Consider the following 17,732-nt stretch of genomic DNA (forward strand, 5'->3'; position numbering starts at 1 on the left):
TTTATCCTTTTTATATTTAGTCAAGTTTTGACTAAATATTTTAACATCGAGGGGGAATCGAAACGAGGGTCGTGGTGTATGTGTGTCTGTCTGTGTGTGTGTGTGTGCCTGTCTGTCTGTGTGTGTGTAGAGCGATTCAGACTAAACTACTGGACCGATCTTTATGAAATTTGACATGAGAGTTCCTGGGTATGAAATCCCCGAACGTTTTTTTTAATTTTTTTGATAAATGTCTTTGATGACGTCATATCCGGCTTTTCGTGAAAGTTGAGGCGGCACTGTCACGCCCTCATTTTTAAACCAAATTGGTTGAACTTTTGGTCAAGTAATCTTCGACGAAGCCCGGACTTCGGTATTGCATTTCAGCTTGGTGGCTTAAAAATTAATTATGACTTTGGTCATTAAAAATCTGAAAATTGTAAAAAAAAATAAAAATTTATAAAACGATCCAAATTTACGTTCATCTTATTCTCCATCATTTGCTGATTCCAAAAACATATAAATATGTTATATTTGGATTAAAAACAAGCTCTGAAAATTAAATATATAAAAATTATTATCAAAATTAAATTGTCCAAATCAATTTAAAAACACTTTCATCTTATTCCTTGTCGGTTCCTGATTCCAAAAACATATAGATATGATATGTTTGGATTAAAAACACGCTCAGAAAGTTAAAACAAAGAGAGGTACAGAAAAGCGTGCTATCCTTCTTAGCGCAACTACTACCCCGCTCTTCTTGTCAGTTTCACTGCCTTTGCCATGAGCGGTGGACTGACGATGCTACGAGTATACGGTCTTGCTGAAAAATGGCATTGCGTTCAGTTTCATTCTGTGAGTTCGACAGCTACTTGACTAAATATTGTATTTTCGCCTTACGCGACTTGTTTGTTTTAACATGTATCGACTCATCCCTTCTGAAGTAGACACCAGCAGACAGTAAACCTTAAGAAGTCAGGATAAACTGACGAAAACCACACACACATTGGTAAAAAACCCAATCCCGACACATTGGATTCTGTGGTGTTTTCTCTATGGTGTTAATGTAGACATCATACTTCACGTTTTATTGTATTGTTGACGGAACTTGGTAGAGAAGGTTCACATGATTTATGTGAACATAAGGCCCCCCCAAAAAATTGTCTGTTTCTGGTCACCCGACCGACCCTAAATTTCGGCGCCGACCCTAAACTTTTTTTTTTCAAACTCAAAATTTTTTTTTTTTTTTGGTGGTAAAGGACAGGGTGAGAAAATGAACAACAAAAACGTGTGAAAACGAAAGTCCGCTGACGATTTGTAAATGTGTTGAGTGTCTTGTCTCTATGTATAGTGAATCCAGTCTCTTTGCGCGATTTTTAAAGTTAGTTTTATTGGTCTACATTTGGGGTAAAAAAAAAAAAATAAAAAAAAAATAATAATAAAAATCCCGACCTACCGACCCTATTTTTTTTTTTAGCCATGTTACCAGAAACAGACAATTTTTTTTTGGCCTAAGCTTGAGCTTGAGACGAAACGGTCTGTTGTTTACTTCGGAAAAGGATTGGACGTATTTGAGCATTAATGTCAAACAAACTCGAGGCTTCATTCAATGTGGCTTTTAACACAAGCGTTAAACGGAAATTACATATCTCCACGCATTATTGCATACGTGTAACAATGAACGCTTGACAAGTCACGAATGGTATTTGTGTTTTTATGCATACACAGGCAGATGACATTATAGTTCTACGCAGCTCTGGGATCCGATATGCATGTGTTAACAAAGAACGCTTTGCAAATACTGGTATTTGCATTGTGTTTACATACATTCCGAAGCGGCAGGTTAACATAGCCCAACAAAACACTGACATGCATTATTACGTAAGTGTAGCAATGAAATAACGCTTTGCGAGTAATGGTATTTGTGTTTTTATGCTCAGCGAGGCAGGCTAACATAGCCCCATAAACCACCGACATGCATTATTACGTATATGCGTAGCAATAAAATGACTCTTTGCAAGTATAAATATTTGTGCTTTTATACATATCCAGGCAGGCGAAAGTAGCATCCCAAACCACTGCCATGCATTATTACATACGTATCTAGCAATAACATAACGCTTTGTAAGAAATAATATTTGTGTTGTTATATACAGCGAGGCAGAAAATAAAATAATGGTAGGCTTTTAGAACGTTTAATTTATGACAAGACAAATTTTAAACACAAAGTTACAATTACATAGCGAGGCAGGCTAACATATCCCCACAAAACATTGACATTCATTATTACGTACATGTACGTGTAGCAATAAAACAACGCCTTGCAAGTAATATTATTGGTTTGTATGCATGCCGAAGGAACGTTGAAGCAGGCGAGGGATTATAATTAAGTAGGGGTGGTGAGTAAATTGGTGGGTGGGTGAGTGGATGTGGGGTCTGAGGGACGAGGTGGCTGATAGGGGGTGGTGAAAAAGGGGGTGGAGGGGGGGGGGGGCGGGAGGCGTAGGAATGCAGGATATGATCTTCCGGAGATTAGTATCATAACTGTTGTGTGTTAAGTGTTCACGTGTTTTCGATCCGGCAGTATATCCGGTTTCTTTGACCGCGGGCAGTATCAATGTCGACCTTTCAATTCGGTCTCTGTTCGTGCTCTGCGTTCATCCACTTTGCATTCAAAGAATTATGCTTTTAAGTTCACGAATTGTGGTTATTTGTGTCGGTACAGGAAGTGAAAATCACGCATAACGGGGAAGCAGACAGACTATCTCTCTTTGATTGTCTGTCTGTCTGTCTGTCTGTCTGTCTGTCTGTCCGTCTGTTTGTCTGTTTTGTCTCTGACTGTCTTTCTGTCTCTGTCTGTCTGTCTGTCTGTCTGTCTGTCTGTCTGTCTGTCTGTCTGTCTCTCTCTCTCTCTCTCTCTCTCTCTCTCTCTCTCTCTCTCTCTCTCTCTCTCCATGTGTAACCTCAATTAACATGTTGCATGTTTCGCTTTTGATTTGTATGTTGCTTACTTTGTCATTTTGTTGTTTGTGTTTATTTGCTTGTTTGCTTACTTGTCGATTGTTTGCTGGGTCGTTCGTTTAATTTGTTTATTTGTCATGTTGCTTTACTTGTTTATCATTTATTAGACATTTGTATTAGAAGTAAGGACCGGTTGTAAGAAAAGGCGTCGCCTTAAACCTCTATTCTTGAAAAATAAAGTTCCATCATCATCATCATCATCATCATCATCATCATCATCATCTCTCTCTCTCTTAAATGAATAACTAAAGTTCAATTCAATTCAATTCAATTCTCTCTCTCTCTCTCTCTCTCTCTCTCTCTCTCTCTCTCTCTCTCTCTCTCTCTCTCTCTCTCTCTCTCTCTCTCCTCTCTCAAGCAGTTACTTAAATACAACCACCCTTTATGGCTTCAAAGAAGGATGACACCTATACCGTTTAGTATTGCATAGTGATATGTTAAAATGTATAAGTTGTTCTTGCACTCTGCAACATCATTCACAACCATGTTGTATTTTGACTTAAGCATCAAACTGTTTGTCTTATATAGCTTACTGTCCTTACATTGTCTAAACAGTTATCTGGTACACTTCAGTTCCGCAAAGTCTGTCTAAGTGGCTGCCATCGCGTTTGACTGCCTGTACAGATCACAAGCCTTTGCAGTTCAGGTGAAGCAGTTTTCACATGAGTATTTCTGATCTCAGAACCACAAACTGATCATATGATTTTGTTCACTGCACTTGTCGTTGACCTGGCGTAGCCGTTTGGTAACGTGTCGGACCCAAAAGATGTCGGTTTGCGGTTTAAATCATGCTAGAGTCAACATTTTTTCTGTTCCTCGTTGTAATAATTAAAAAAAAAATCATGGACATTGACAAATGTTATAAATATTTGAAGAATGTCACAATTTTACTTAAACGGATTAACCTGTTCACACACACACACACACACACACACACACACGCACACGCACACATAATGCACATAACACACACATACACACACACACACAAGCACACACACACACATAACACACACGCACATAACACACACATACACACACATACACACACACACACACACACACACACGCGCACCATACCGCCCCCGATCAACCCACCTGTTCCCTCTCATCTCACATATCGCGATTTGAAGCTCAGTTACCCTTTAAGCGAGTTTTACTATGAGCCCAACGAAGCAGGTTACTTTGTTTGACAGTTAAACAAAATAGAGCAGCAGTTGTGTCGATGATGCAGAAAGAAATCAATGAACTCCTGTCACTCGTGGCAAGGCCGAGAACTCTTGCTAGAAAAATGATTCTTTTTGATTGATGAACGGATTGGCTTCAGTTATCGGACTTGGAACGAAAGGTGGTATTGCTAGCGTCAAAATATTGAATATAATTATATTATAAGGTGTGTCAGATACAAACACAAACAAGAGAAGAAAAATAAGTAAATACAGTTGAGGGGCTTTTTGTTGTTGTTGGGGGGGGGGGGGTGTTGGGAACGCTGTGCGTGTGTGTGTGTGTGTGTGTGGGTGTGAGTGTGTGTGTGTGTGTGGTGGGTGGGTGTGTGTGTGTGTGTGTGTGTGTGTGTGTGTGTGTGTGCGTGCGTGCACGTGCGTATGTGTTTACGTGTGTGTGAGCGTTTGTGTGTTTGTGTGTTTGTGTGTGTGTGTGTGTGTGTGTGTGTCTGTGTGTGTGTGTGTGTGTGTGTGTGTGTGTGTATGTGTGCGCACTCTGCTGAAAGAATCTGTCTGTCTTAGATTTAAGTTAAACGTGCACGTACGTATGAACATTTGTGTCAGAAAATGCCGCTGATAAAGTGTGTCTTCATTTAAAAGATCAACTTGATTTTCTTTCGCTTTGACATTTGTCCTGGACCCTTGGGCAATGTCAAATCATAGACCATTTATCCTGGACCGCCAACTAGCTCTCTCTCCGCTCTTTCTCTCTATTACGAGGTAGCGGCCTCTCGCATTTAGGAACCTACGCTTACAAGCCTTTCAGAAATCAGGGGGACGTGATATCCGGTGTCGATTGTAAACATGGACGAAGTTGCCGAGGTAAGTTCTGAAAATGCTAAAATAAACTCAGCAAAAATGCATATGGAACATGTTTTTCGATGAGTTTTGTTAAGTTTAGTTTGGAGTTTCGGAAAATCCAGTTCATTGTCACCTCCCATTGTCACAAATAACTGGAGCGTGCTTTCTTTTCACTGTCTTCGAATCGCTGGCCTTTCAAACCGGACGCTAAGCGCCCTTGAAAGGCGGCGTCGTAACCTCGAAGGGTCACGTGACGAGTTGGCGGTCCAGGCTATTTGGTCTATGGTCAAATCAAAGAAATCCTAACCTTCATCGATAAACGCAGAACAGGGCTGAGATGCTCGAACCGAAACTTGGTGCCAACCGAAGGGGAGAGAACGAACCGCGGGATCTGATTCGTTGAAATATCAACGCATCTCAATTTCAACCTATCCAATGTTTTTGCTGCTGCCGTAGATGTTACTGCTAGTGCTGTTTTTTTTCTCCTTTTTTTCTTCTTTTATCTTATTTTGAGCGGTGAGCATCCTTCTTCATGGGTAATTTCTTTTTCTTACTCAAATTCTTATATTTTCAATTAAACAATGTTTCTGGTGTAGTTTCAGTGAAAACTCAGAACAAAGTTCGAGCAGACTAAGCGCTTACAGACAGAGAAAGACAACACACAGATACATTTTCCTTACAACGTAGAAAATGAGCTTTGTTTTTTAATTTGAAAAAATCAAAGAGCATAGTTACTCAGAGATCGATTCATAATGATGTTAACACGAGGTCACAATAGCATAAGTGCACATTAACAAAATAGGTGCGCATGCACACACCACGCACACACAAACAACAAAATACACGTAGGGTAAGGTAAGGTTAGGTTTGGTAGTGTAAGGTAAGGTAAGGTAAGGTAGGGTAAGGTAATGTAAGGTAAGGTAAGGTAGGGTAAGGTAAGGTAGTGTAAGGTAAGGTAGTGTAAGGTAAGGTAGTGTAAGGTAAGGTAAGGTAAGGTAGGGTAGGGTAAGGTTAGGTAGTGTAAGGTAAGGTAGTGTAAGGTAAGGTAGGGTAAGGTAGGGTAAGGTAAGGTAAGGTAAGGTAAGGTAGGGTAAGGTTAGGTAGTGTAAGGTAAGGTAGTGTAAGGTAAGGTAGTGTAAGGTAAGTTAGAGTAAGGTAAGGTAGGATAAGGTTAGTTAGTGTAAGGTAAGGTAGGGTAAGGTTAGGTAGTGTAAGGTAAGGTAGTGTAAGGTAAGGTAGTGTAAGGTAAGGTAGGGTAAGGTAAGGTAGGGTAAGGTAAGGTAGGGTAAGGTTAGGTAGCGTAAGGTTAGGTAGTGTAAGGTAAGGTAGGGTAAGGTAAGGTATGGTAAGATAAGGTAGGGTAAAGAAAGGTAAGGTAGTGTAAGGTAAGTTAAGGTAAGGGAAGGTAAGGTAGGGTAAGGTAAGGTAGTGTAAGGTAAGGTAGGGCAAGGTAAGGTAAGGTAAGGTAAGGTAGGGTAAGGTAAGGTAAGGTAAGGTAAAGTAGTGTAAGGTAAGGTAGTGTAAGGTAAGGTAAGGTAAGGTAAGGTAAGGTAAGGGAAAGTAGTGTAAGGTAGGGTAAGGTAAGGTAGTGTAAGGTAGGGTAAGGTAAGGTAGGGTAAGGTAAGGTAAGGTAAGGGAAAGAAAATAAATCAGAGAAAGAAAGCAAGAAAGAAAAAAAAGTCCGCAAAATCTACCAAATTCTACCAAATATCAAAGATCTACATCTTGTTGAACAAGTAAATCTTATTTTTATCTTTTTCGTGGGCTGAAACGATCCCATAAACACTCGTGTGTGTTTTTTTGGCACCAGTAGGTTTTTACCTGTATGACCCTTTTTACCCCGCCATTTATAGGCAGTCATACGCCGCTTTCGGGTGATGCATGCTTGGTATTTTCGTGTTTCTTATAACCCACCGAACCCTGACATGGATTACTAGAAACTCATTTGAGGAAAAAGAGAATATAATTGGGGTGAATAGCTTATCTTGGTGATGATTGGCAAGGTTTATTTTCAGATGAGAACCCCCCTCCCCCCCCCCCCAAAAAAAAAGCATTGGGATAATATAGAACATAAAATGAATAAGAAACAAACAAACAATCTTTAGCTTCGGAAAAGGGAAAAACTATAAATAAAAATCAGCGTGTGAATGTAAAAAAAAAAAGCAAGCAAAAAAGCAAAAATTAATAACAAAAATCAAAATAACAAAACAAACGAAAACGCGTCTCAAACATGGAGACAGACAAAATGAAGGAAAACAGTTGGGGGTATGGTCAGTCATCCTCGGAGGAGAAGGCCAACAGCAGCGACCAGCACGATGACCCCTGTCCACGTCTGTAGGCTGCTGGCTCCAGCCCTAGTGTAATCTGTAGAATCAAATAAGGTAAGGTAAGGTAAGGTAATGTATAAGGTAAGGTAAGGTAAGGTAAGGTGAGGTAAGGTAAGGTATGATGTAAGGTAAGGTAAGGTAAGGTGAGGTGAGGTGAGGTGAGGTGAGGTGAGGTGAGGTGAGGTGAGGTGAGGTGAGGTGAGGTACGGTAAGGAAAGGTAAATGAAGGTAAGATAACGTACATAAAGGTAGAGTAAAGTAAGGTCAATAAAGGTATGATACGGTAAGGTAAGGAATGGTACGATTAAATACGGCACGTCAGGTAAGGTAAGGTACTATGAGGTGAGGTACAGTAAGGAAAGGTAAGTTAAGGTAAGATAATGCAAATAAAGGTACAGTAAGGTAAGGTTGATTGAGGTACAGTAAGGTAAGGTCAATAAAGGTATGATATGGTAAGGTAAGTCAAGGAATGGTACGCTTAATGTACGTCAGGTATGGTAAGATAAAGTAAGGTAAAGGCAGGTAATGTACACGGACGCCGCCCCTAGGGGGTCCCGGGACGTCCACTTTCAATTTATAGAGGGTCCATGGACCCCCACTGCATACTTTCCCAGGAACTCTCATGTCAAATTTCATAAAGATCGGTCCAGTAGTTTGGTCTGAATCGCTCTACACACACGCACAGACAGACAGACAGACAGACAGACAGACAGACAGACAGACACACACACACACACACACACACACACACACACACACACACACACACACACACACACACACACACACACACATACACCACGACCCTCGTCTCGATTCCCCCTCTATGTTAAAACATTTAGTCAAAACTTGACTAAATGTAAAAAGGACATTTAGTGCGTCCGTGAACCCTCTCTTTTAAAATTTAGTGCTACCCCCTCCATCAATTTCTAGCATGTGTTTTCGGCTTCTATAATAATAATAATATGTGAGATTTATAGAGCGCTTGACGTTCTCCAAGCGCTTTACAATGAATTGGTGAGAGGTCAAGGCAGGTGAAGTAGCCCGCACGTTGAACATCTCTCATGCTGGGTATTTTCGTGTTTCTATAACCCACCGAACTCTGACATGGATTACAGGATCTTTTCCGTGCGCACTTGGTCTTGTGCTTGCGTGTACACACGAAGGGTGTTAAGTCATGAGCAGATCTGCACATAAGTTGACCTGGGAGATCGGAAAAATCTCCACTTTTAACCCACCAGGCGGCAGCGACCGGGATTCGAACACACGACCTTCCGATTAGGAGGCCGACGTCTTACCACCACGCCACTGGGCCCGTCAATATTCTAGTGCGTATAGGACGCAGGGACGCGCACTTTGGGGAGCCCTGGTAAGGTATGTATAAGGTAAGGTATAGGTAAGGTAAGGTATGTATAGGGTAAGGTATAGGTAAGGTAAGGTATGGGCGTGTAAGGTAGAGTGAGGTAAGATAAGTTCAGGTAATGTAGGGTTTGGAAAGGTTGGACGTATTGTAAAGGATTCGGAAAATTAACTAGGAAAGCTTTCTTTCTTTATTTGGTGTTTAACGTCGTTTTCAACCACGAAGGTTAGATCGCGACGGGGAAAGGGGGGGAGATGGGATAGAGCCACTTGTTAATTAATTGTTTCTTGTTCACAAAAGCACTAATCAAAAAATTGCTCCAGGGGCTTGCAACGTAGTACAATATATGACCTTACTGGGAGAATGCAAGTTTCCAGTACAAAGGACTTAACATTTCTTACATACTGCTTGACTAAAATCTTTACAAACATTGACTATATTCGATGCAAGAAACACTTAACAAGGGTAATAAAAGGAGAAACAGAATCCGTTAGTCGCCTCTTACGACATACTGGGGAGCATCGGGTAAATTCTTCCCCCTAACCCGCGGGGGGTAACTAGGAAAGCTGAAGTAGGGTATGCTGAGTTAGTGCAAGGGGTAAGGGCATGTTTTTTTCAGGGATAGATTAAGAGATCAGCCAATACTGGGCTAGGTATGTTAAGGTAAGATAACATACTCATGGTATGGTAATGTAATTCTAAGGTAAGATAAGATTTCATATCGTAATATTCAATATTCGCGAAACTTTGTTCAAATATTCCGAACTTTCCTCATAGGCTTCTCTAAATCATCTCCTCACATTTTCATAACTCTTCTCAAATTTCACAAACTCCTGATCTCTTCTTAGAAAATAACACTTTGATTTTTAAGTTCAACAAAAATAAAACTCTCTACCTGTGGGAACCCTGTGCAAATTCTTCGTCGTATCATACGGCAGTAAATAGACGATTTTCGGAAATAACTCCGTTGTGGAAACGTGACCTTTTCTTTCAAAACCTCTGCCAAACATTGGAAGGGCTAGGGGCCAATCACTAGCGAGGGGTGTGAATGAAACACGTGGACAGAAGCGTGTTTCCGACACACCCGTCGGAATTCGTCTATTCTTACCACACTCTATTCCTGCTGACGCCATACCTCTCTTCATCCCATCTACGTAAAGCTGATATTGGCTGGGATACGGAGGGCCGTCACACGCTGCGTTGAGACAGCGCAAAAAGCTGATTCCCACACTGCAAAGAAGTTATGCATAAGTTATGTGTGTGTGTGTGTGTGTGCTGGGATACGGAGGGCCGTCACACGCTGCGTTGAGACAGCGCAAAAAGCTGATTCCCACACTGCAAAGAAGTTATGCATAAGTTATGTGTGTGTGTGTGCTGGGATACGGAGGCCCGTCACATGCAGCGTTGAGACAGCGCAAAACGGTGATTCCCACACTGCAAAGAAGTTATTCATAAGTTATGTGTGTGTGTGTGTGCTGGGATACGGAGGCCCGGTGTGACGTTTTCATCTTTCGCCGTGTTGATATTTCGCTTCTCGGCCTCGTTGATCTAGTATAAACTCTACACTGAACAAAAAAACACCCTTCGATAGTACTGATGAGCGACCTTGTGTACCTTACATTCATGGGGCCAAATTTGTCCAACCAATTTGTTTTATTTAACTTAGAAATTTGATTCATCCTAAAATGTTTCCTTCTAACTCAAGGGACGTAACCACTTAGTACACGTTTTCGAAGAATTCGATTTTGGGGGTGAAATCTATTAAATATTACCACCAATTTTCTTCACATGCAAGAAACTGACATGCTTTTCGTCCATAAATAATTTCACTTCTTAATTTTACCAGGAAACAACATTTCAGTCTTGAGTATATGTCGAGGGGGAAATATGTACACAGGCGAAAGATGAAATCGTGACACCGTCACACGCAGCGTTGAGACAGCGCCAAAACGGTGATTCCCATACTGCAAAGAAATAGGCTCAAGCACAAGTGGATGAAATACTACAAGTAGATAACATTCTTCATTGGCTCTATCGACGCCCGTTTTTAACCACTTGCTTCCCTTTATATGATAAACTGTCCATAGATCGTCGTTCTCCCGAACCGCTAACTCCTTAGTATGTCATCGAGAATAGAGGATTTTGGGATATCCTTTCATGCGCCTTTCGGCGATTGGTCAATGCATTTTGTATCAATAATGTCGGTCTCGCTTGAAATTATCGCTATTTGATATTGCTTTCCAAACTTATACGAAGTGACCGGGAGCGTAGGGTGAGTTACTGAACTAGCCCAGAACAGTTAGATATGGAGAACAGTACACAAATACGAACGGAGAGACTCGGAAACTCGAGTCACTGAGTCGTCGCCACGCTCGAGAACTCAAGTGTAATATTTGAAGTTAAAATCTCCCTTTACTACAGTGCGACAAAATAGCTCAGTCGGTAGAGTCCCTCCTCCCCCTTATCTAAATTCAATAACTAATATTTGTTCCATTTTTAGCCTTGGCCTTCAAAAAAAGAATTAGAAATACTTGCACAGTTTGTTTTTCTATGTTCAGTAAATTACAAGGGTTTCAAAGTACAACTTCGTAACATAAAAACCAGAAGTTGTGACATGGAGTTGAACACTAACAATAATTATTGGAAAAAAATAAGAAAAACACATATACAATTTAATACAATGTTTTTTTCTTGCATGTCTGTATCATTATCGAACTGGAGTATTACTGAAACAAAGTAAAGAGACTACATTCTAGTTGCTATCTAATATACGTCATAGGCATTTGAAGGACTGAACATGCCTGTCACACAATATGGTACCCAACTGTAGAGAATAATTAACCCACCTGCAAAGTTCTTGGTGGCTTGTTTGGTTGCTGACGGTTGGAATACTTTCCACACAGTCATCTGCTTCGGTCGTGTCGCAGTCACCTCCTCTGGCAGTGTAACCTAGCGAAAGAAAAGAAGGACGAAAGGAAGAAGAGAGACAGGAAGGATTGGTTCTTTGGTTTTTAATGTCCCGTCAACCTATTCGGCTGTTCGGAAGGAAGGAAGGAAGAAAAGAAGGAAGGAAGGAAGGAAGGAAGGAAGAAAGGAAGGAAGGAAGGAAGGAAGGAAGAAAGGAAGGAAGGAAGGAAGGAAGAAAGGAAGGAAGGAATGAAGGAAGGAAGAAAGAAAGAAAGGAAGGAAGGAAGAAAGGAAGGAAGAAATGAAGGAAGGAAGGAAGAAAGGAAGGAAGGAAGGAAGAAAGGAAGAAAGGAAGGAAGGAAGAAAGGAAGTAAGAAAGGAAGGAAGGAAGGAAGAAAGGAAGGAAGGAAGGAAGAAAGGAAGGAAGGAAGGAAGGAAGGAAGGAAGGAAGAAAGAAATGAAGGAAGGAAGGAAGGAAGGAAGGAAGGAAGGAAGGAAGGAAGGAAGGAAGGAAGGAAGGAAGGAAGAAAGGAAGGAAGGAAGGAAGAAAGGAAGGAAGGAAGGAAGAAAGGAAGGAAGAAAGGAAGGAAGGAAGGAAGGAAGAAAGGAAGGAAGGAAGGAATAAAGGAAGAAAGGAAGGAAGGAAGAAAGGAAGGAAGGAAGGAAGGAAGGAAGAAAGGAAGGAAGGAAGGAAGAAAGGAAGGAAGAAAGGAAGAAAGGAAGGAAGGAAGGAAGGAAGGAAGAAAGGAAGAAAGGAATGAAGGAAGAAAGAAAGGAAGGAAGGAAGAAAGAAAAGAAGGAAGGAAGAAAGAAAGGAAGGAAGGAAGGAAGAAAGAAAGAAAGGAAGAAAGGAAGGAAGGAAGGAAGAAAGGAAGGAAGGAAGGAAGGAAGGAAGGAAGAAAGGAAGGAAGGAAGGAAGGAAAGATGGAAGGAAGGAAGGAAGGAAGGAAGGAAGGAAGGAAGGAAGGAAGAAAGGAAGGAAGGAAACATATGAGAAGGAAGGAATTGAAGGACGCACACAACATTTGAATAGAAATGGGTTCTGTTTGTGGATGTTAAAGGAACGAACGAGGGAAGTGAGAAAGGAAGAAAAGATGAAGGGGGAGCGAAGTATAGAATGTAAGGAAGAAAAGGTGAAGGGGGAGCGAAGTATAGAATGTAAGGAAGAAAAGATGAAGGGGGAGCGAAGTATAGAATGAAAGGAAGAAAAGATGAAGGGGGAGCGAAGTATAGAATGTAAGGAAGAAAAGATGAAGGGGGAGCGAAGTATAGAATGTAAGGAAGAAAAGATAAAGGGGGAGCGAAGTATAGAATGAAAGGAAGAAAAGATGAAGGGGGAGCGAAGTATAGAATGTAAGGAAGAAAAGGTGAAGGGGGAGCGAAGTATAGAATGTAAGGAAGAAAAGATGAAGGGGGAGCGAAGTATAGAATGTAAGGAAGAAAAGATGAAGGGGGAGCGAAGTATAGAATGAAAGGAAGAAAAGATGAAGGGGGAGCGAAGTATAGAATGTAAGGAAGAAAAGGTGAAGGGGGAGCGAAGTATAGAATGTAAGGAAGAAAAGATGAAGGGGGAGCGAAGTATAGAATGTAAGGAAGAAAAGATGAAGGGGGAGCGAAGTATAGAATGTAAGGAAGAAAAGATGAAGGGGGAGCGAAGTATAGATTGAAAGGAAGAAAAAATGAAGGGGGAGCGAAGTATAGAATGTAAGGAAGAAAAGATGAAGGGGGAGCGAAGTATAGAATGTAAGGAAGAAAAGATGAAGGGGGAGCGAAGTATAGAATGTAAGGAAGAAAAGGTGAAGGGGGAGCGAAGTATAGAATGTAAGGAAGAAAAGATGAAGGGGGAGCGAAGTATAGAATAAAAGGAAGAAAAGATGAAGGGGGAGCGAAGTATAGAATGTAAGGAAGAAAAGATGAAGGGGGAGCGAAGTATAGAATGTAAGGAAGAAAAGGTGAAGGGGGAGCGAAGTATAGAATGAAAGGAAGAAAAGATGAAGGGTGAGCGAAGTATAGAATGAAAGGAAGAAAAGATGAAGGGGGAGCGAAGTATAGAATGTAAGGAAGAAAAGATGAAGGGGGAGCGAAGTATAGAATGAAAGGAAGAAAAGATGAAGGGGGAGCGAAGTATAGAATGTAAGGAAGAAAAGATGAAGGGGGAGCGAAGTATAGAATGTAAGGAAGAAAAGATGAAGGGGGAGCGAAGTATAGAATGTAAGGAAGAAAAGATGAAGGGGGAGCGAAGTATAGAATGAAAGGAAGAAAAGATGAAGGGGGAGCGAAGTATAGAATGTAAGGAAGAAAAGATGAAGGGGGAGCGAAGTATAGAATGTAAGGAAGAAAAGATGAAGGGGGAGCGAAGTATAGAATGTAAGGAAGAAAAGATGAAGGGGGAGCGAAGTATAGAATGTAAGGAAGAAAAGATGAAGGGGGAGCGAAGTATAGAATGAAAGGAAGAAAAGATGAAGGGGGAGCGAAGTATAGAATGTAAGGAAGAAAAGATGAAGGGGGAGCGAAGTATAGAATGTAAGGAAGAAAAGGTGAAGGGGGAGCGAAGTATAGAATGTAAGGAAGAAAAGATGAAGGGGGAGCGAAGTATAGAATGTAAGGAAGAAAAGGTGAAGGGGGAGCGAAGTATAGAATGAAAGGAAGAAAAGATGAAGGGGGAGCGAAGTATAGAATGTAAGGAAGAAAAGATGAAGGGGGAGCGAAGTATAGAATGTAAGGAAGAAAAGATGAAGGGGGAGCGAAGTATAGAATGTAAGGAAGAAAAGATGAAGGGGGAGCGAAGTATAGAATGAAAGGAAGAAAAGATGAAGGGGGAGCGAAGTATAGAATGTAAGGAAGAAAAGATGAAGGGGGAGCGAAGTATAGAATGTAAGGAAGAAAAGATGAAGGGGGAGCGAAGTATAGAATGAAAGGAAGAAAAGATGAAGGGGGAGCGAAGTATAGAATGTAAGGAAGAAAAGATGAAGGGGGAGCGAAGTATAGAATGTAAGGAAGAAAAGATGAAGGGGGAGCGAAGTATAGAATGTAAGGAAGAAAAGATGAAGGGGGAGCGAAGTATAGAATGAAAGGAAGAAAAGATGAAGGGGGAGCGAAGTATAGAATGTAAGGAAGAAAAGATGAAGGGGGAGCGAAGTATAGAATGTAAGGAAGAAAAGATGAAGGGGGAGCGAAGTATAGAATGAAAGGAAGAAAAGATGAAGGGGGAGCGAAGTATAGAATGTAAGGAAGAAAAGATGAAGGGGGAGCGAAGTATAGAATGTAAGGAAGAAAAGATGAAGGGGGAGCGAAGTATAGAATGTAAGGAAGAAAAGATGAAGGGGGAGCGAAGTATAGAATGTAAGGAAGAAAAGATGAAGGGGGAGCGAAGTATAGAATGTAAGGAAGAAAAGATGAAGGGGGAGCGAAGTATAGAATGTAAGGAAGAAAAGATGAAGGGGGAGCAAAGTATAGAATGTAAGGAAGAAAAGATGAAGGGGGAGCGAAGTATAGAATGTAAGGAAGAAAAGATGAAGGGGGAGCGAAGTATAGAATGTAAGGAAGAAAAGATGAAGGGGGAGCGAAGTATAGAATGTAAGGAAGAAAAGATGAAGGGGGAGCGAAGTATAGAATGTAAGGAAGAAAAGATGAAGGGGGAGCGAAGTATAGAATGTAAGGAAGAAAAGATGAAGGGGGAGCGAAGTATAGAATGTAAGGAAGAAAAGATGAAGGGGGAGCGAAGTATAGAATGTAAGGAAGAAAAGATGAAGGGGGAGCGAAGTATAGAATGAAAGGAAGAAAAGATGAAGGGGGAGCGAAGTATAGCATGTAAGGAAGAAAAGATGAAGGGGGAGCGAAGTATAGCATGTAAGGAAGAAAAGATGAAGGGGGAGCGAAGTATAGCATGTAAGGAAGAAAAGATGAAGGGGGAGCGAAGTATAGAGAAAAGATGAAGGGGGAGCGAAGTATAGAATGTAAGGAAGAAAAGATGAAGGGGGAGCGAAGTATAGAATGTAAGAAAGAAAAGGTGAAGGGGGAGCGAAGTATAGAATGTAAGGAAGAAAAGGTGAAGGGGGAGCGAAGTATAGAATGTAAGGAAGAAAAGATGAAGGGGGAGCGAAGTATAGAATGTAAGGAAGAAAAGATGAAGGGGGAGCGAAGTATAGAATGAAAGGAAGAAAAGATGAAGGGGGAGCGAAGTATAGAATGTAAGGAAGAAAAGATGAAGGGGGAGCGAAGTATAGAATGTAAGGAAGAAAAGATGAAGGGGGAGCGAAGTATAGAATGTAAGGAAGAAAAGATGAAGGGGGAGCGAAGTATAGAATGTAAGGAAGAAAAGATGAAGGGGGAGCGAAGTATAGAATGTAAGGAAGAAAAGATGAAGGGGGAGCGAAGTATAGAATGTAAGGAAGAAAAGATGAAGGGGGAGCGAAGTATAGAATGTAAGGAAGAAAAGATGAAGGGGGAGCGAAGTATAGAATGTAAGGAAGAAAAGATGAAGGGGGAGCAAAGTATAGAATGTAAGGAAGAAAAGATGAAGGGGGAGCGAAGTATAGAATGTAAGGAAGAAAAGGTGAAGGGGGAGCGAAGTATAGAATGTAAGGAAGAAAAGATGAAGGGGGAGCGAAGTATAGAATGTAAGGAAGAAAAGATGAAGGGGGAGCGAAGTATAGAATGTAAGGAAGAAAAGGTGAAGGGGGAGCGAAGTATAGAATGTAAGGAAGAAAAAATGAAGGGGGAGCGAAGTATAGAATGTAAGGAAGAAAAGATGAAGGGGGAGCGAAGTATAGAATGTAAGGAAGAAACATGCACGTGTTCAGTTCGTGATTGTGCAAAGATAATCTCCGTCGCTTGTACGAAAGCAACCACAGAACTGTCGAGGGTTCTTCTTGGGATAAGATCACCCTTCCTTGTGTGCCTACCGGCACGGTGGCCTAATGGTAAGGCGTCCGCCCCGCGATCGGGAGGTCGTGGGTTCGAACCCCGGCCGGGTAATACCTAAGACTTTAAAATTGGCAATCTAGTGGCTGCTCCGCCTGGCGTCTGGCATTATGGGGTTAGTGCTAGGACTGGTTGGTCCGGTGTCAGAATAATGTGACTGGGTGAGACATGAAGCCTGTTCTGCGACTTCTGTCTTGTGTGTGGCGCACGTTATATGTCAAAGCAGCACCGCCCTGATATGGCCCTTCGTGGTCGGCTGGGCGTTAAGCAAACAAACAAAATTCCTTGTGTGCCTAGACACCCCCTCCTCCCCCACACCCACCCACCCAGGCCCAAAAAAGAAGGAGAAAAAAGTACACAAAAGCATGAACAAACAAAAAGAAGAAGGAAAGAAGAAATGAAACAAAGTTAAATGAATTAACATAAAATAAATAAAATAAAGCAAAATGACATGAACATAGAAATTAAGAAATATAGTCAATCGTGATCTCGCCTGTTTCACGATACTTTCCGAGTATTTCTTGCTGGATTAATGTCAACAGGTTTACAGGTGTCTGTTAACAAAAATCAGAAAAAAACCCGGTGCCAGAGGTTTAGAGAACTGTTCCGTTTTTCTAAAGGTGTTTGTAAGGTACAACACTTAGTAGCCGCAATGTTTAAATCCCTTGCGTACTTATTGATAGAACGGGCAGTGTGTAACTTACCCGAAAGCATCAGCAATGCGAGGCAGAGAACACGCTTCTCCATGTCAGTTGATAGCTAAGCGTTTCTTTAAGTCGTAGAAAGTTATGCAGCAAAATGTGCTCGACAGTTATCCAGATGCACGCAAACAGGAAGCTGCTCGGAAGTCTCGAGTTCGACTCACTTATGGGGCCGTCACACACGAAGGTTTGTCCCCCCCCCCCCCCCCCCCCTTCCCCGTAACCGATTTTCGCATAAGATCGAGCTGCGATCGAGCTACGAGTCACTCGCAAGCGATTCTCTCGTAGCTTCGGACGATAGATCCTGCTCTATTCTCTGCGGGTCAATCGAAGGCGAGGACCAATCAGAACGCACCGTTGAGGCCTTCACGCCGTGACTTGAAACAAAAATGGCAAACAGCATCGAACAGCGTAACTTCGTCGATTCAAAACTTTTCGGAAGAACAGTTTCTTAATCAGATACAAAGGATACATTTTAGGCGTATAATAC

The 17,732-nt window shown here is 41.5% G+C and overlaps 1 protein-coding gene across 2 annotated transcripts; it reads right to left on the reverse strand.

The window, feature by feature from the left end:
* Window positions 1-5,690: 5,690 nt before the first annotated feature.
* Window positions 5,691-17,379, reverse strand: LOC138968146 (uncharacterized). 2 transcript variants are annotated; one of them, XM_070340711.1, is made up of 4 exons: window positions 17,246-17,379; window positions 11,558-11,660; window positions 9,847-9,941; window positions 5,691-7,388 (listed from the first exon to the last, which is right to left on the reverse strand). In XM_070340711.1, exons 1-4 carry the CDS (start codon window positions 17,286-17,288, stop codon window positions 7,300-7,302), a joined length of 330 nt encoding a protein of 109 aa, XP_070196812.1. In that variant the 5' UTR covers window positions 17,289-17,379; the 3' UTR covers window positions 5,691-7,299. The 2 variants fall into 2 exon arrangements, with proteins under 2 accessions (XP_070196812.1, XP_070196811.1); XM_070340710.1 differs by having other exon boundaries at window positions 9,820-9,941.
* Between the last annotated feature and the right edge of the window lie 353 nt (window positions 17,380-17,732).

Source organism: Littorina saxatilis, linkage group LG6 (assembly GCF_037325665.1).
Source record: "Littorina saxatilis isolate snail1 linkage group LG6, US_GU_Lsax_2.0, whole genome shotgun sequence".
In the NCBI taxonomy this organism is placed as follows: domain Eukaryota; kingdom Metazoa; phylum Mollusca; class Gastropoda; order Littorinimorpha; family Littorinidae; genus Littorina; species Littorina saxatilis.